Below are 18,774 nucleotides of genomic sequence, written 5' to 3'. Positions count from 1 at the left end.
CGGTGATTTCTTTTGAAAACCGGAAAGGTCTGAGGCATCTCTTAATCCTCTGCTGTGCCCAGCCACATTGTTCTATGACTTGGCGGTGGGTAGCCAAGCAAGTGACAGGGCCGAGTGTCTTACCCAGCCTGGCACAGCCGGTCCTCAGAAGGTGTGTTACCCCTTAGACCCTCCTGGCTCCCTTCTTCCGTGTCCCCTCTCCTGTCTGCTGGGGCACCAAGGCAGCTCTTTGTCCAGGTGTCTTAAGGCCACGCGTGGAGACCCCTGAGGAGTGTGGGTACCCTGAGCCCGCCTGCCATTGGACAGGCGTGGGTCTCAGGGATCTGCTACTTGAACTCCCTCTCTGCTGTCCCTGCCAGCCCTGCATGTCTGTGTATTTTTAAGCTGCCTAAATGGCGTATTGCCAGAGTTATTTGGTTGCCTGGGTAACTTGCCCAAGCCTGCACTGTTCCAGCTCTTAGATCCAGAAGTACTTAATTCTGCCCATCACAACAGCGATGGCCGTGGGAAGGTTGCCCTTCAGCAGTTGTATTTCATGAATGACTTCAGGGCTTGGAGTTGGTCACTGGGCAGGTCTGGGACCCAGCCCCCATCTCTATCCTCTGTTTGTGAAGCACTAGGCCTTAACTCAGGAGAGAAACACTCCAGGAGAAAGGAGAGCCCAAGGCTGCGGGCCTGCCTCCCTGTGCCCCGTCTTGTGGGATCTTGTGGGTAGCCTGAGGTGGAGGTGGTATTTAGGACTTGGCCTACATATCCCTGAAGACACAGGCAGGCGCCTAGCTTTGGGAGGGAGGCAGGAGGGCTTCTTCTCATGCTGCCTTTGGATCCTGGGGACGGGGCTTGGCTCTGCCTGGGTTGCATTTTTGTGCTTGGCTGGGGCTTGGGCTGATGGGGTAGAAGGGCACAGGTTGGGATGAAACTGAGATTCCCCCAGAGCCTCTGGGTGGGTCTAGTGTGACAAAGACAGAGCCTCTCAGGAGCCCATGGATTCTAGAGCAGGGGAGACTGGGGTGCCTGAGGGGGCAGCTGTGGCCTGTGCCCTCTCCAGCTGCCTCTCTGAGTTTTTTTGACTCCAGAGTTCAATCATGTGCTGCTCAGCCTGAGAGAGGAGCCCCAGGAACCAAACCACTGTGTACAGTGCCCGCTGGCTTCTGTGCAGCACAAGAGAGGCTGAGTCTTATGGTGACCAATTGAGAAAGACATAATGAGGTCAGGCTTCCTAGTCTCCATGGGGGTGTGAGTAAACCCCAGAGCCTCCCCGCTCCCACCGCCCGAGGCCAGGAAGGCAGTACCTGAGTCCCAGGGCTTCCTTTGGGTGCTGTTGACTAGCGCGGCCAGCTGACCTGAACAAGCCCCGCCCCCTTGGTGGGCTTTTGGGGACCGTGTCCTTGACTACAAGCTGGGGAGTTGAGGATGTTTATGAGGAGTTGGTCAGGAGTGTCACGTGAGAAGCTGCTGATGGTGTCCTGTCTCTCTGCCCGACGCCCTGATTTCCCCAGGAGAGCCCGGGGAAGGGAAATGCCGTGTGGGCCGAGTGCTCTGTGGTCCCTGCAGCTGGCTGGGCAGTGGAGCCTCCTGGCAATTGCTTGTCTCCAGCCCTTTTTGTCAGGGGTCTTGGTTGAGTTGGCACTGCCACTTGGTACATGGAGTAGAGATCTTGGCCCCCTGTGACTTTTGGGCCATTGAACAGTAGACCCACCTTCATAAATGCCCCCCGGAGGGGAAAGAAATGCTGTCCCACCTTCTGGCCCGGTTGTTAGCCTCAGTCTGTTAAGGTTTTGTTCTAGTGTCTCTGCAAAGAGCAGTGGCTGAGAGGAGTTGTCAGTCCCACTCACTTGATGTAGGTTGAACCCTCAAACCCAGGGCCGGTGTAGCACAGCGTGCCCCCGCCTGGTGTGGGCCTTTAGATGTGGTGCCGGCTGATGTGATGAGCTGTCCTTGGCAGGTTCTGGGCTGTGTTGTATTTGGCGGGATGGGCTCTGGCCAAGTGGAGAGAGGAGCTAAGGCTGGGCCTGTGCCGTCTCCCTGGAAGTGCCTTGACTCCAGGCCCAGGGGAGCCGTGGGCCTGTTTGGAACAGCTGGCTTCCTGGTGCACTATGCTAGGCAGTAGGTTATCTGGAGGGAGGCCTGGCTTCTCGTCTTGGTCTGGGGTTTCCTGTGTCACTCAGGGAGGCCTGTCCCTCCTCTAGACTCAGGTTTCCATCCCTGCTTCCCTTGGGCCTGGCGTCCCTTCAGAGCCGCCTTGCTTATTCACCAAATTGCACGCTTGGTGGGGTTTTGTGATTGGCACTCAACAACTTTCTCAGCTCAGTCCCTTGTACTTGGGACCTTTCTTCAGGACACAGGGGCCACTTTGTCTGCAGTGGGGTTTCCACTGAGGCCCCCCAAGAGCACCACTGCCCTCTTGGCCCTCGTCAATGGCATGGAAAATGCTTGGAGTCACCTGCCCGGCATCTCTGAAGATCAGCTACTTTTCTTCACACGAATGCAAGGGAACACGCGCCGTCTTGCCACGAGACCAGTTATGACCCTTTTGTAGATAGGGAAACTGAAACCAGAAACTTCTTGGGCTTGGAGACTAGGGTCTCAGTGGGCAACGTTCTTGTGATATAAACACAAGGACCAGAGTTCAAATCCCAGCATATCCACAAATGCGAGTGGCCTCGGTAGTACAGTGCTTCAGAGCAAGATGCAGATCCTTGGATCAAGACCAGGCGGATCTGCAAACTCTGGGTTCAAATGCCAGACTCTGCTTTGCTGTGTAAGGTGGGGAGTGACCATGGAAGACATCTAACATGAACACAGACATCTAACACAGGCCTCCACCTGCCTGTGTGCATGTCACCTGCATACACACATGTGCCCACATATGCCTGGAGAAAAACAAAACAAAACCAAGTTACTGGGCTGATCTTCCTGCCTTCCCTACCTGTGGCTCTTCAGCACAAGGCAAGCGGGCAAGCCTTGCTGTCCCCTTCGGTACCTGCTCTGGGCCTCGGGTGCTTGTGCCCAACGTTTGGGGCTCCTGAGCCCAGGCAGCATCTGGCTGAACGAGCGAAGAGCACAGCAGTGCTCAGTGGTGGAGGCGCGCCAGGCAAAGAGGTGTTTTTTCAAGAGTTAAGAAGTGGGTGGTTATTCACAAGAAGAACTTGGGAAAAGTTAAAACAAAACAAAACAAAAAACCACAAAACATAAAAAGCACAACGCACACAGCCCAGGATCATTGGAAAGAGTCCCTCAGCGTTGGTGGTTTCTTCTAGTGCAAGGGTGTGTCTGCCGCTAGTGACCGTGGTCAGCATGGCCTCCTAGCTCAGCCCCACCCCTCTGCCTTGCCCCAGAGGGACATGGTGGAGAGCCGGACACAGCTACCTTTTTTTTTTTTTTTTTTTGTGGGGGTTGGGGAGAAGCTCTGGTTTCGTTTTACTTCCTTCAAAGCAGATATCAGCAAGGATCCCGCCTCAGAGCCTGAGCCTCAACTGTATGCCGTCACCTCAGCCTGCACCAGACACCCACGCATACTCTGATGTCTACCGAACGGGTAGCGGTGGAGGTAGTGATGGTTTTCTAGCTGCGTGTTTAACCGTCGGCATTCCCGTAGGAGAAGGTATCAGCCAGCCTTCCATCGCCATGGCTGAATGTAAGGCCAGAGAGCAAGGGTTTTATCTTGGCTGCTTAGCAGGAGGCACATGGTAGCGGTGGGACTGGGTGGTAGGGGAGGCTGCTCTCATCGTGGCACTGGGAAGCAGAGATTCAGGACAGGACACAGTCCCAGTGATCTTCTGCCTCCAGCTAGACAGGCCCCTTTCGAGAAGGTTCTACAACTTCGCCATAATGTTAGGAAGTCCTATAATGGATTAATCCGTTGATTATGACAGAACCCTTATGATCCACTCACCTTCTTAGTGACTGGAGCTTTCAGTGGGAAGCCGAGCCTTTGGGTGATCCTCTGCAGGGGGTGGGTGACTATATCTCCATCGGGAATGGGCTCCCTCCCTCCCTCCATGTGGACTCTTATGAAATAGGGATTTTTATTTTACCCAGTGAGATTGTAATTCTTGTCCCTCATTATCAGTATCATTGTCCCTTAGGAGGGGACAAACAACTGGCCATGTGTCAGGGAGAAGAAAGGACTGAAGGCCCAGGTGTGTGTATTTATTGGCTATTGTGGGGTCCGGGTCCTAGGGCATTTGCTCTTGCCCTGGCCATACTGTTCACTTGCTCCGTGACCTTGGACAAGTTGGTGGCCCCCTTTGGCAGGGGCCAGCTGCCAATCCGGCCCATTGTCTCGTGTCCCCGGGCTCTGAGGGTCCCCTCTCAGGGCCTTTCACCATCCTTCCTGCTGGGAGGAGGAGGTGTCTGTTACTCCTCACTAGTGGAGTGCTGACACAGAGGGCAGCTTCGTCATGCCCCGCCCCTCCTGCTGGGCCTTCTTGGAGGACCAAGGCCTATTTGCTCTCCTTAGTAACCAAATATTGACCTCACCCCAGCACTGGTCCTTGTCTAACCTTTGGGCCTGTTCAGGTTCACACCTCCCTTAGGTAGCACAGCACTGTGGGCAGGTGCCATGGCATGCTGCCAGGGCGAACTGTACCTGCCCATGGATGGCCACCTGTGCTGGAAGGCTCCCTTGTTGACGGAGGGCTGTCCCAGGGCCCAGAGAGGGGTAAGGACCTGCCCAGAAGCACACAGCAAAGTGGTGGCAAGACCAGGCCTTGATCACACGGGGACTCTATTTTGTGACTGCAGGCACCACTGAGTCCCCCGCAGTTTCTGTCAGGGTGGATGTTTTATCTCACTTGTAAGTGAAACTGGGCCTCAGAGTGCATATAAGAGTAATTTAAAGGCCCACAGCCCTGACTCCAAGTTTATGTGTCAGTTTCGCATGGCCACCTCCACTAACTACAAAAATTCTTCAGGTCATTGACTCAGCAGGGATGATTTGAGGGAGATCCCCGTTTCCTGCCTTTCCTGGCTTCTGGAAGTTTCAGTTCTCTGATTTCAGCTGGACCAGTGGAGCCGCTCTATCCTTCAGTGTGCATGTGGGAATGTCAGCTCCTCTCTCCGCTCTGAGGTCTGGCCCCTTGATCTCAGCTAGAGTGCCCTCTGCCATGTGCGGGACACTCATATACTCAGGACTAGGGTGAGTGAGCCTCTTTGCGGGGCAGTGCTGTTCTGCTGCCTTCTGTTCCCCACCCAGGCTGAGGACCTTACACAGAACGAGGCCCCCATGTTGTCCTTGGAGAAAGTTGAGGGTGTGTGGAGGGTTGTGCTGGGGCCCTTGGCCAGCCTGCTGCTTTTTCTCCTCTTGTTTGGTGTGCATGTATGTGTGTTGTGTACATGTGCTTTCTAGTTTGGGCATGTGCACACGTGAGTGTGGTCTCATGAATGTGTACAGAGGCCAGAGGTCAATGGCAAGTGTCTTTCTTGATAGCCATCCATGTTTCATTTTGAGGCAGGGTCTCTCCCTGAACCCGAGGCTTATGGATTCAGTTAGATTGGTCTGGCTCAGGAGCTTCAGGGATTAGTCTATGTCCTCCTTGGGCCTCTGCACCCCTGCTGGGTTACGAGGCATGCACCACCACGAATGTTTCTTTCATGAGTTCTGGGGAGCTGAACTCAGGTCCTCATGTTTGCCCAGCAGTTACTTCTCCCACTGAGCCTTCTCCATAGCCCCCGGCACAGCGGTCTCCTGCACACTGGCTTCTGCTCCATGCTCGTTTCCAGTCCTAGTGGCTAGAGAATGCCTCCGTCCCTAATCTCTTCTGCCCCCCTTCTGCTGGTTAGATGCAGTTTATGGTGCCTGCCGCTCTCCTCCCTTGGCGGATCCTCACTGTCCTGCTTAATTAATTGCAGGGATGCTGTCTCCAGGGAGATGGAGTCACAGCCCCGTCATGCCCCTCTGTATTGTCTGGGCCCTCTGCCCTCATTTCTTGGAGCGGGCAGAGGACTGGGAATAGGAAGGGGCCTAGTTCACGAAGCAGGTGGAACAGAGAGCCAATGCTGCCAGGTGGCTTCCAATTGTCAGGAAGGCTCACTGCCCACCAGGCCCGCTCTCACACACAGACTTGCTTCCCCGACTCCCGAAGGCTCCCTCCGGGATCAGCGGTCTTTCTTAGCGACTTCTGCAGGGCTGTCTGGAGGCAGGCTAGGAATGGGTCCAGGCTGTCTGGAGGCAGGCTAGGAATGGGATGCAGGGGCATCAGGAGTTCCCTATGTTGTTTTTAGAGGCTTGTTGGATGCCAAGACTCCTTACACATATATATTATATATATATATATATATATATATATATATATATACACAATATATATAATATAATATCTATAATATATAGCATAACACAATTAATATCAATATATATTAACAAATATATGAAACAGTAGGCTTGGAGAACAAAGTGGACGTTTAACACCATGGCACCCCTTGCCCATCACATGATCAGCCCCAAGGCATGCTAGCCTCAGGTCTTTTCTCTCTAAGAAGCAGGCTCCACAGGCAGAGCGGAGTGGAGGCGGCTGGGGTGTCTTCTGTCATCCTGTTTCTTCTTCCCCCCTGTCCTTTCCCCCGGAGAACCACCGTCTGGCACTCTTCCTTCTTGTGTATGGTTTATCATTCTTCCTGTCTAGCAGCTTGTCCGTAAACAATATATGGCTGTGCTTCGCAGGGTTCCAAAGCCTTACATAAACGGTGTCGCTGGGGTCCCTCAGGAACCTGCTTCCCACCACTGTCTTGTTTCTGAGGTGTATCCTTGTTAGATGTGTGGCTCAAATTCATATATATATATATATATAATATTAAAAATATTTTTTTAATCATTGTTTGACCACTATCTGTCTGGCCTCCTAGGGAGGCCATGCTGGTAGATGTCCAGCACCTGTGTCTTTGTCCACCTGTGTCTCAGTTTCTGGAAGGGCTAAGCCTTTCAGCCGCAGAAAGCCAGCCAGCACCCTGTCCTTCTGGGCATTCAGCAGCTCTCCTGCTGCCCCTGTGGCTCATGGCTGGCATCATCCTTTCCACCTCTGTCAGTGACTGGCAGGCCGCTGAGTGGGGGCTGCTCTCCTCCATGGGCGGGTAGCTGGGCGTCTTCACACCTTCACACCTGGCCTCTCCGTTTCCCGTGACTGACGACTTTGCCCTGCCTTGTCTTTGTGGAGCTGAGGGCTTCTGCGTCTATTGACCACCGAGGTGGGGTTCTATATGTCCAGCCACGTGGCCGCTTGGCCCCAGACTTTGGTGAAGTAGCTGTTTTTAATTTTCATACAGTTCATATAGTCTGCGACATTCTTGTTGTTCTCTTCATTAAGGAATGCTCTCCTCTCTGAAAGTCAAGTTTAATGAAATGATAGAAAAGTGAAAAGCAGTACTGGAAAAGGAGCCATATGCTAAAAATGTATGTATGTGTCTATAGGCATTTATACACACACACACACCTATACATAGAGAGAATGTGTAACTCAATGCCTTTTGTTTACCTGTTGTTTAAAAATTATGTTCATTCATTTTTAGTGTGTGGAAGTGTGCATGCGCATACGCACATGCACTATAGTACATGCATGTAGGTCAAAGAGTAACTTCCAGGAGTCGGCCCTTGGGAGGAGCCAGCGTCATTAAAAACATATGTGTTGATGTCCAGTGCCCCCACCCCAACCCAGTTGCCCAAGAAAAAGGTCAGACTTTGAAAGCCCTGAGGGTGGGAGCCCAGGTGTGCTAAGTAGCTGGGTGCTGAGGGCCGTGGGCTGCATCCTGGTTGGTGACATCTGTCACCAGGCTCCCTCAGTGCCCTCCGCCATTGTTACAGGTAAAGTTGGGGCTGCTGGGGAGCAGGAATGAATATATTGCTGCCCTTGGCTGTTCCCCACCCCATCCCTCACCCCACCCCGTCCCTCACCCCCCATCCCTCACCCCACCCCATCCCTCACCCCACCCCATCCCTCACCCTCCATCCCTCACCCCACCCCATCCCTCACCCCCATCCCTCACCCCTCCATCCCTCACCCCTCCATCCCTCACCCCTCCATCCCTCACCCCACCCCATCCCTCACCCCTCCATCCCTCACCCCTCCATCCCTCACCCCACCCCATCCCTCACCCCTCCATCCCTCACCCCACCCCATCCCTCACCCCCCATCCCTCACCCCACCCCATCCCTCACCCCTCCATCCCTCCCCCCTCCATCCCTCACCCCACCCCATCCCTCACCCCACCCCATTCCTCACCCCACCCCTATCCCTCATCTCTCACCCTTCCTCCATCCCTCACCCCTCCATCCCTCCCCATCCCTCCCCCCACTCCATCCCTCACCCCACCCCATCCCTCACCCCACCCCATCCCTCACCCCTCCATCCCTCACCCCACCCCCATCCCTCACCCCACCCCATCCCTCACCCCTCCATCCCTCACCCCACCCCATCCCTCACCCCACCCCATCCCTCACCCCTCCATCCCTCACCCCACCCCATCCCTCACCCCTCCATCCCTCACCCCACCCCATCCCTCACCCCCCATCCCTCACCCCACCCCATCCCTCACCCCCATCCCTCACCCCCTCCATCCCTCACCCCACCCCATCCCTCACCCCACCCCATCCCTCACCCCACCCCATTCCTCACCCCACCCCTATCCCTCATCTCTCACCCTACCTCCATCCCTCACCCCTCCATCCCTCCCCATCCCTCCCCCCACTCCATCCCTCACCCCACCCCATCCCTCACCCCACCCCATCCCTCACCCCTCCATCCCTCACCCCACCCCATCCCTCACCCCACCCCATCCCTCACCCCTCCATCCTTCACCCCTCCATCCCTCACCCCACCCCATCCCTCACCCCACCCCATCCCTCACCCCTTCATCCCTCACCCCTCCATCCCTCACCCCACCCCATCCCTCACCCCTCCATCCCTCACCCCACCCCATCCCTCACCCCACCCCATCCCTCACCCCACCCCATCCCTCAGCCCTCCATCCCTCACTCCACCCCATCCCTCACCCCACCCCATCCCTCACCCCCATCCCTCACCCCACCCCATCCCTCACCCCACCCCATCCCTCACCCCTCCATCCCTCACTCCACCCCATCCCTCACTCCACCCCATCCCTCACCCCACCCCATCCCTCACCCCACCCCATCCCTCACCCCTCCATCCCTCACTCCACCCCATCCCTCACCCCACCCCATCCCTCAGCCCTCCATCCCTCACTCCACCCCATCCCTCACCCCACCCCATCCCTCACCCCCATCCCTCACCCCACCCCATCCCTCACCCTCCATCCCTCATCCCACCCCATCCCTCGCCCCCCATCTCTCACCCCACCCCATCCCTCACCCTCCATCCCTCACCCCTCCATCCCTCACCCCCCCATCCCTCACCCCACCCCATCCCTCACCCCACCCCATCCCTCACCCCACCCCATCCCTCACCCCTCCATCCCTCACCCCTCCATCCCTCACCCCACCCCATCCCTCACCCCTCCATCCTTCACCCCTCCATCCCCATCCCATCCCTCACCCCACCCCATCCCTCACCCCACCCCATCCCTCACCCCACCCCATCCCTCACCCCACCCCATCCCTCACCCCACCCCATCCCTCACCCCTCCATCCCTCACCCCACCCCATCCCTCACCCCACCCCTATCCCTCAACCCCTATCCCTCACCCCACCCCCCCATCCCTCACCCCTCCATCCCTCATCCCCATCCCTCACCCCACCCCACCCCCTTCATGTCCAGGTATAGTGGCAGTGGAAGGCACAAGGAAGGAATGCTCTTCTCCCCTTGTCCCCTTCTTTGAGACCGTGACACAGTTAAAACAATGGTTCTGGCATTTGTTCGTTTGCTTGCTTATTTAGCAGAGAGATTGAGATTGCCTGGGCATATGTATGAATGGGTACGTGTGCCATGGTTCTCAGAATCAGAGGATAACTTGTGAGAGTCAGTTCTCTCCTTTACTATATGGGATCCAGGGACTAAACTCAGCAAGCGCCTTACCCTGCTGAGCTGCCTGTCCAGCCTTGGTGGGTGACACAGAGTTTTGTTTTGTTTTGTTTTATGGTTGGAGGTCACTGCAACATGAGGAGCTGTATTAAAGGGTTGTAGCTTTAGGAAGGTTGGGCATCGATGCCCAGAGCCTTCCTCACTCCAGGTCTAATCCTACCTTAAGCCTGGGGCACAGTGTGGCTCACTGAAACTGGTGGGCAAGATGATTCTGTTCTCAGTGCCCCTTTGGGCACCAGCACTCTGCAGCAGCCATGGTGACCTGTAGTATCCTGCACACCCCGTGGTGGACTGGGGACAGTGGGGTGAGGGTGCCCAGGCCTCCTGACCCTCCTGGCAGCTGCTCTTTGCCGTTCCTCATCCAGACTCCTCGATTTACCCATAGACAGTGTCTGAGCCTCACAGGGCTCCAATCAATGGCAGCCAGAAAGCGATGAGGACTGGCACAGCTTCCACACTCACGGCCACTGGTGCAGGTACGCCCCCCCCCCCCCGACCTGTCAGGTCCCACGTCCCTGCGTTTGCTCAAAGCCGCGGTCTTGGTACATGCCAGCGTTGTGCATTCCACCTTTTGTCTGCCCATCAGGGTTCTGCTCCTCTTAAGGCTCCCCTCCTTCAGGAAAGGGTCTCCGGCTTCCCAGTAGGCAGGCTCCCCTTTGACCCCTCTCTTGAGGCTGTGCCCCTTCGGTAGACACAGTTGTCCTTGTCGCTCACCCATCATGCTCAAGCCTCGCCTAGAAGGGGGTGCAGTGTTCTCCTGCTCACCCCCACCCCCATGGGTGTCGGGCTCTGCCCTCTCTGACACAGACAGTCTGCTCTGGAAGACAGAGTTCTGCCACCTTCCTGGCAGGTCACGGAGGAGCAGAGGGGCCAGAATGAAGCCAAGTAGCACCGAGGAAGGGAGGCGCCTTCCTCTGCAGTCTTGCTTATGTTTGCCCTCACCACAGACCTGCTAGGACTCCTAGTAGAGTCCAGCCAACATTTCCTTGCACTCCCCTAGTGATGGGGAGCTCGTCCCCTCTCTGGGAGTTCTTCTCAGCAGAGTTGTTAAAGCAGAGCACTGCCCCGGGCTTGCAAGGGACAAGTGCGAGGGCTCTGGCAGCAGGGGAGCATGGTACTCATGGCGCGTGTCGCTTCCCAGACCTCTCTGGCCTGGCACGTGGGCAACAGCTACCAGGAATGCCCGGCCCAGGACCATCTGCTGTTGAGCAGGGCGAGCACTGCCGGAAGGAAGCGTGGTCAGGGTGGCCTTTGCTGCCATATGGGGCCCAGGGTGAGGAAGGCTGCCCTGGGGAAGAGGAGGCCAGCATCTGCACCCCGGTGTCTAGCCACCACCTGCTCCCAGGGCCCATGGTCTCCTGTCTCCCTCCTGAGCACCTGTTCCTTTATCTGTAAGCTGGGGGTATCTGATAACAATGAGAAATGGGGACTGGTGTTCTCGAGGCCTATGACCGTCACCCCATAAGCACATGTGGTCATTGCTGGTGCTTGCTCGAAAGGTCCTATTTGATGGTGACCCTGGTGCTTGGTGCTTCTGTAGCTGGGGTACCAAGAGCCCTGGGAAGAGAGCCTGGGGCCTATTCTCACTGGCCCTGTCCTGCCTACACTACCCTCGGCTTCGTTGGTGGACTCCGTGAAAGGGATGATGCCTCCCTGTGCTGTGTGGGGTCTGAGGGGACCTGTGAAAAGAGTGGATTTACAAATGCTGGGAGGGAGGCGTCCAGTAAAGGAGGTGGGGAGCTCAGGTGAGGGTGTAGTTGTTCTGTGGTAACAGTCTGGATGTTCACCCTGAGGCCTGCCCTCCTTACCCTCGTGACCCACTCTGGCTGTGTGTTGGGGTATGGCAGGCTTTTCTCCTGCAGCCTTCCTGCTGCACACTTGTTCATGCCAGGTATAGGTGGGGACCTTGTCTCTACCTGCGAAGGTGAGTTCAGGACTGGGAGGAAGAGAGAAGAAGGATGCACTAACCTGCTTCTTGGAGGAAGACACACTCTCAGAAGTGGCCTTGCTCCTGCCAGGCCAGAGAGGGAAGGACTTATGAACGGCACAGGTCCTTTCTATAAGTTTCCAGAAGCCCATGGTGGCAGCTGGGGGCCAGAAGCTCTGTGTACCTAGGTCACCTGCCAATGATCTGCCTAGTTGTCCCCAGACCTTGCAGGCAGTGACAAAGTCAGGGAAGCGAGGTGCTGGGACCTTGCTCAGGAGGAGGGGATTTTAAGAGAGGCAGCGCTGGTGGGGAACCCAGGGAGGAGGCAGCAGCTGAACCTCCTGCTCCCCACCCTCAGCCACAGCAGGTCCTGTTGGCACTCTGCCCATCTCCTCAGGCCCTCACAGCCTCTGAGCTCCCTGCCCCTCCTGAGGCTTTCTGTGTGGGAGCGTCAGGTAGCCTGACCTACCCCAACCCCCTCTAAGTGGGCGGTGCTTGGTGCTCCCTCCCTGGCCCTCAGAGCCCTTGTTGCACAGGCTGACCTCGCTGCCCTTTAGCTGGCTTCTTCTGTCTCCTGCTTCGCTACTTCCCCAGGCTTCCTGGGATTACTCCCTAGATTAATTCCCCCACCCCCACCCCGCTTGACTTCAGTTCTTGACTTGATGACTGCTTTGGAGACTCAGCAGGCTAAACAGTAGTGGGAAGTTCCTGCGCTGGCTCCTTCTTGTAGGGTGCCAGCTGTTGGGTCCCATTGCTTCTGAGAGCTCACAGTGGCTGCTGCTGCGGACAGCAGGGGCCCATGGCCTCAGAGCTAGGAGGAGAAGGCTGGAGAGGATTCTTCAGTGGCACCATCTTGCTAGGAAGGGAACACAGATTATATGGGTCATGTGATCTAGTCTCTCCTTCCAGGCCTTGAGCAGGCCTGTGACCCAAGGGTCACTAGTAGGACAAGCTCAGGGCTCTGGAGACAGAGCCAGAACAGTGCCCACCAGGAGGTCTGCCCACAGGCTCCCCGGGGAGCAGAGGATGCCTGAGGAGGGAGGAGCAGGGTGAGCTGTCTCGCAGCTGGACTGTGACCCTCCCAGAACTGGACTGCTGGGTGCCAGGAGGATTGGGTGGGTCTCAGAGAACACCTTAGCCGGCTGTCACAGGCCTCTCATGGGATCACTTCCTTCATTTTGCCTGCAAGCAGCTTAGCTGGGAAGTGGCGTTTCTCTCCCTTGTGGCCCAGCCCTCATTACTGTGGGGCCCTGGGATTAATTTAATTACCCGCTCATCTCCCGGAGCCTGGGAGGCACCTGATGAGCTCACGAGTGAGGTTTGGGGCAGTGACAAATGGGAGCCTCCTCTGGGAGGAGGGTGCAGCCCTGCAGCCCCAGTCGGGAAAGCCCCCCTTATCCTCTTCTTCCTCTCCACTCCTGACCCAGGGGGTCCCAGGGGCCAGCTGCCTGGCACTTAGAGTGTGGTTTGGAGGACTGGATTGGAGAACTTAAAGTGACCGGTGTGTGTGTGGGAGCAAGAGGTGAGAACATACTATTCTAATTTAAAAGGAAAATCTTTTCTTGATCTAGAACTACATGAAAATTGGCTAGAAATGGCATAAGTAAATATGTGTGTGTGTATGTGTGGAGAGGGCACGTGTGTGCACCGCGTGCATGCAGCCATGCCGGGGAACTTTACTGTAGCAGGGGATCTGGAGGAGAGGTGGGTAGGAATGTGCATGTCTCTGTGAGTAAGCCAGCTCCTCTCCAAAGCTCTGCCCAGGGTGGTCCCAAAGGCCGACCAGCAGAATGGGGCTAGTGTTTTTTCCTTTTCCCCAAGACAGTGTTTTTTTCTGTGTACCCTTGCCTGTCCTGGACTTTGTGGACCAGGTTAGCCTTGAACTCACAGAGATCCACCTGCCTCTGCCTCCCCACGTGCTGGGGTTCCAGGTGTGCGCCACCACACCCTGCTGTCTATCGTAGTTCGGGTTGGCTTCAAGATCTCTGTGTATCCAAGTACGACCTTGATCACCTCGAGTGTTGGGGTTACAGACATGTGCCACCACACACACAGTCTGTGCAGTGCTGGGGACCGAACCCGGGACCTCATGCATAGTAGGCGGGTACTCTACCAACTGAGCCACATCCCTGGCCCTAATGGGTGTGGGTGGGGAGTGGGTGTGTGGCTTTGGAATGTACCTGACCCATTGCTGCACAGCAGGCGTCCCAGAAGACCACCCCTTGACAGGACCGCCCCTTGACAGGCTGTAGTACCCAAAAGTCTCTGGAGTCCCCTTCGAACCAACCACGTTTGCCTTTCCGTTTTCAGAGACCCAACACACCCTGAATGTGGAGCACTTTCCCATCATGCCTGCGGGTGGAGTCAGTGTGGGAGTTGCTCTCGGGCTTCTGAGGGAGCGGCTGCAGCCTCTGTGGCTGACCCGAGTCCTCGTGGGGGCGGGGCATAGGCAGGGCCTGAGTGGAGAGACTGGCTGTAGTCCAGGTCTTGGGTTATGTGACTTACATCTCTTGTGCTTCCCCGAAGCGCGCGCGTGCGGGATCTATCCCTTGAGTTCTTGGAAGCTCGCTAGCTGTTGCGTGGAGCTATGTGATGAGGCTGGGCCCCAAGGCAGCATTACCCCACCGGAGCCACCCTGTGCCCGGTACTGTCGTCATTCCTGACGATGGGCCGGCCAGGCCTTACCGGGGAGCTGCCCGCCTCTCCTCTATAAAAGGCTCCGCATTCCTAAGAGGTGACTATTGTGAACGAGGAGGAGGGAGGCTCCGGCTTTTTGTTCCCAGCCCTGAGTGGGTTGGGCCTTGCTCCATGCACCCTTGTTCCCATACTTTTTCCTATGCTAGGCTGTACCGGATGCTCTCCTGGTCCCTGTCTACCTAGGCTGAGTGTGTGGGGAATCCGGAAGGTTCTTTAGTTATCACTCCAGAGAACAAAGTGCCCCTTAGCAGGCAGGCCAGGGCCCACCTGTGTGGGCCTAGCCATTCCTGAGGACGTAAGTTCCTGATGGGCGGCTGTGGGCTCCACATCTGTTCCTTATCAGCTCCTGTGGAGAGGGTGGAGGAGGGGGGCAAGACAGCGATGTGAGGCATGAGGACATCAAGGGTGGGCTTCCCTGGGGTCATGCTGGAATGGACAGATGCCTCATTGTCCCCATGGTGCCTGTCCTGTCCAAGGCAGATCCCAAGCCTTCTCTGCCCACCTAAGAATTACAGAAGCCCATGGGGTCTATTCCCCAAGCACAAGCCCTCTGAGGTGGACTCAGTAGCTGCCTTTACTCAAAAGACTGCTGTCCCCGGCCTCCTGAGGTCAAGAGTTATAGAGTGTGAAGAACCTGGGAGACCCCATGTTTTTTGGGAGTGAGGATACAGGTGATGACCCACTGAGCTGGTGGACAGAGTCCCAGCTGGCCGCTTAGCCCTGTGGCCTCTAGCAAGAGGTCTCGAGTGGTTAGCTGTGAGGTGTCCCATATCTGCAGCCTCACAGGGTGCTTGGCGCAGGCCTTGCGGTCCCCATTCCCTGCTTGATTCTTCCCTCCCTGAATTCCGTTCTTTGACTCCACCAAGTCAGGTGCCTTCCACTGCTGCTGAAGATCATTGGTCTGTCGCTCTGCCGCGCTGGGGAGGAAGACAGGGGCCGTGGGGCAGCCAGAGATGGGGACAGCAGAATGGGACTGGCACGAAGTGAAATTTTTTGGTCTGTTTTTCTGGGGGGATTAAAAAAAAGGGGGTGGGGTAGTGTGGTGAGGGCAGGTGGACATCTTTTTCTAGGATGTGTGTGGAGTTGTCTGGGGTCACAGGAGTCCTCCTTGGGGGGGTGGGGGGGAGAGGAGTGGGATGGAACACATAGCCGAGCTGAGGGTAGTAGACTTTCCTTCTACTTTTGTTCCACTTGAAGCCCGAACCCTTGGTTAGCCTGTTGGGTGGTGGCGCCCACACTCAGGGTGGGTCTTTCCCACCTCGGTTGCGCTCTACCTGTCAGTCACTCTGGAATCACCCACCCAGACCCACAGACACGCTCTCTACCCACTCCCAGGCTGACTGTCACGTTTGCCACAGTCTCAGTCTCCCCACTGCAGCAGAGAGAGGGGCCTCCTGGACTCTGGGCCCTGGGGCAGGCCATCTTTGGCTGCGGATATTTATGCCAGCTACTTTTGGGCCTGAGACTTCTTGGAATCAGAAGGGATCAAACCCTCTGCTCCCTCACCCCCACTACCCCAGGAAACACACCATCATCACCAGGGAAACCAGATTTCCGGGACCACGTGGAGGGAGTGTCGGCGTCGGGTAGGGTCTGCCCAAGGGCCGAGTCCCCTGGTGGCTCATGCACCTTCTTCCTCTCTGTCCTTCAGATCCCTCATCCACCTACATCAGGCCACTGGACACCAAGGTGAAGCTGTTGGAGGGTGACAAGCTCCCCCCACAGGTAAGTGAACTACAGGGGCTTTGGCTGCTGTACCCCAATGGCCACTGCTTTAGAGGCCATCCCATCTCCAGCTTCTCTACCCTTGCTGCTCCTCCAGCTGTCTCCCAGAAAGCCTGGTTTACAGGCCTGTTCCTCATCTAAGCCAAGCTGCAGGGTGGCCAGGTCTGCCAGCCACGCTGACTGACTGATGCTTTCCCCGTGTCTGCACGCTCCCAGGTGGCTGGCATTAGGCCCACTGCCAACGGAGTTGACCACTGAATGGAGGCAGACCCATCTGGAGCCCCTACCCCCTGCTGGCCAGTTCCTCACTAGGTCCACCTTCCCGCTTCCTGGGCCTAACAATTGGGGTTGTGGGTCCATGCAGAGAGAGTGGCATTAGAATGGCCGGTGAGGGACTTGGTAGTGGCTGTTGGAGGTGTCTTATGAAAGGGCGTCGAGCCTCTTGTGGACCGGGACTGGACATGGAGGGGCCAATTAACCATCTCTGCTTGTTGGTAGAGATGGTGATGAAAGGCTGGTATGCTCTGATTAGGGTGTCTGGGCCCAGCCAGCTTGACCAGTCCCACCAGCCCCCCTTCCTGGATTCAACCCTGCCTTAATCCTAGCCTCTCCCTCTTCTGCTACACCTGCTGGTATAACATAAGTGGCCACCCCAGGACCAAACAGCCCTGGAAATAGCTCAGACGTCTGCCACTGTTGCCATTTACCTGCCCGCTGGCCTGCACAGAAAGATCATGACCTCCTCTGCCCACTGGTGGCTCTTGGGGGGCTTACATCCCAACAGCTAACTTAATCCCACGTTGTCACCTTCACAGGCCACCCTGCTGGGGCTAGTCTTTCCTGGTGGGGCAGGACTCCCTGGACCCAAGCACACTGCTTCCTGGGAGCCTGGCTTGCCTGTGGTGGCTAGCAGCACTGCCAGGAGCAGTGCTGCCGGCAGTGCTGGCAAGCCGAAAGGGCATCGTCTGCCCTAGAGGAGGGCCACATCCAGCCCGGAAGAAAGGGACCTGTTCCCTGCACGGCTCGCTCCTGTGGGATGGGCTGGTCCTTGCTGAGTGAAGGCTGGCATCACATTCGAGGCCCCAGCTCAGGCTGCATGGTTTATGGTCAGCGTCGGCCTCAGTCTGCCCTTTGCTCCCTTCAGGTTCAGGGTGCTGCTCTCACTGTCCTTTCCCCAGGAAGTGCGCTCCACTGTCTAGTCAGAGAACAACTCATGTACCTGTTTCTACAGGGATTAGGGTTGTGCTTAACCTTCTGTCTCTGCTCTCCCGGCCGCTTTGTCCCACTGGGAACCTGTGCTGCAGTTTCAGATGTTGGAGCAAGCCATGGACTTGTAAATAGGTGAATGTAAAAGCCATGGCGTAACAGTTCCTTCCCTTCCTTCCTTCCTTCCTTCCTTCCTTCCTTCCTTCCTTCCTTCCTTCCTTCCTTCTTCCCTTCCTCCCTAGGGCAGCTATATTGTCCCACAAGGAGGCCCTCCCCACCCATAGCTGTGTCTACTTGCCTCACATCTCCTGCTCAGAGGGCTGAACCTTAAGGCCTGGGCAGTGGCCAGCCCTGCCCTGGTCCCATCCCTCCGCAGGGATTGGATCTACCTTCCTCCGTGCACACCTCTAGGTGTGTCTGCACTTGCTCTGAGCTTTCTTGGCCCTGGGCTGTCTGTCATGTTCCTTCCTGTGGATTCCCGTCCCTGCTCTTACCTGACTGCCAGCCACCTGAGGAATGGGGTCACAGAGCCCCAGAGCCCTCACCCACATCTCTATCACCTGCCACGACTGAGCTGCGCATGAGCCTGGGAAGCCCCAGCTGCTCCGCACCCATTCTCCTAGGCCCAGAAGGGGAGGCTGGTCCTTACCCAGACTCAGGAAGGGCTGTCAGGCAGCGAGGATGCGAGGACTCGCATGAGCCACCACGCTGTGGCTGCGGGACTGGGTTCGGGCATCTCGAGAAAGGAAACAATGAGAGTGGGATAGTCGCCCTCACTCCTCAGCCTCAAGGCTCTGATTTGTGGAATTTCATGATTCTGTCACGAAATCATAGCCAGCTGAAACCCCCAGCTCCTCACAAAGCGCAGAAATTGCCCACTGGGGAAAAGCAGGAGTGAGGGGCGCTCTCAGCAATAGTGTACTGTAAGGCGATGTGTCCTTGGGGTTTGAGTGGGAGGCCAGAGAGTCTCCCCTGACCCTTCCCATGTCTTCCTCTCCCCCTTCCCTCCCCCACAGCCTCTATTTAACTCTGAAATAGCTTTAATTAAAAATGTGCCAGGGTGTTCACAGGCTAAATTACTGTAGTGCAGTTCATATTTTCTTTCTCGTGTTGGCTTTAAAATTTCATCAACACAGCTGCTTCCTCCGAGATGATTCATCCCAGGGCCCCATTCGCATCATTTTTCCCACAGATTCTCTATGCCCAGCCAAATCCCCAGGTGATGCT

General features: G+C 56.5%; 1 protein-coding gene across 4 annotated transcripts in view; it reads left to right on the top strand.

The window, feature by feature from the left end:
- The window catches only part of Ccdc85c (coiled-coil domain containing 85C), a 66,673-nt gene that overhangs the window by 33,727 nt on the left and 14,172 nt on the right, over positions 1-18,774 (top strand). For all 4 annotated transcript variants that reach the window (XM_060388148.1, XM_021649130.2, XM_060388147.1 and 1 more), the window contains exon 2: positions 16,268-16,341. In XM_060388148.1, coding sequence (XP_060244131.1) covers positions 16,268-16,341 — 74 coding nt within the window. The remainder of the gene's footprint in view (positions 1-16,267; positions 16,342-18,774) is intronic.

Source organism: Meriones unguiculatus, chromosome 7, assembly GCF_030254825.1.
Source record: "Meriones unguiculatus strain TT.TT164.6M chromosome 7, Bangor_MerUng_6.1, whole genome shotgun sequence".
NCBI classification, from domain to species: domain Eukaryota; kingdom Metazoa; phylum Chordata; class Mammalia; order Rodentia; family Muridae; genus Meriones; species Meriones unguiculatus.
The sequence above is the reverse complement of the archived record's forward strand: the minus strand, read 5'-3'. Positions and strand labels throughout refer to the sequence as shown.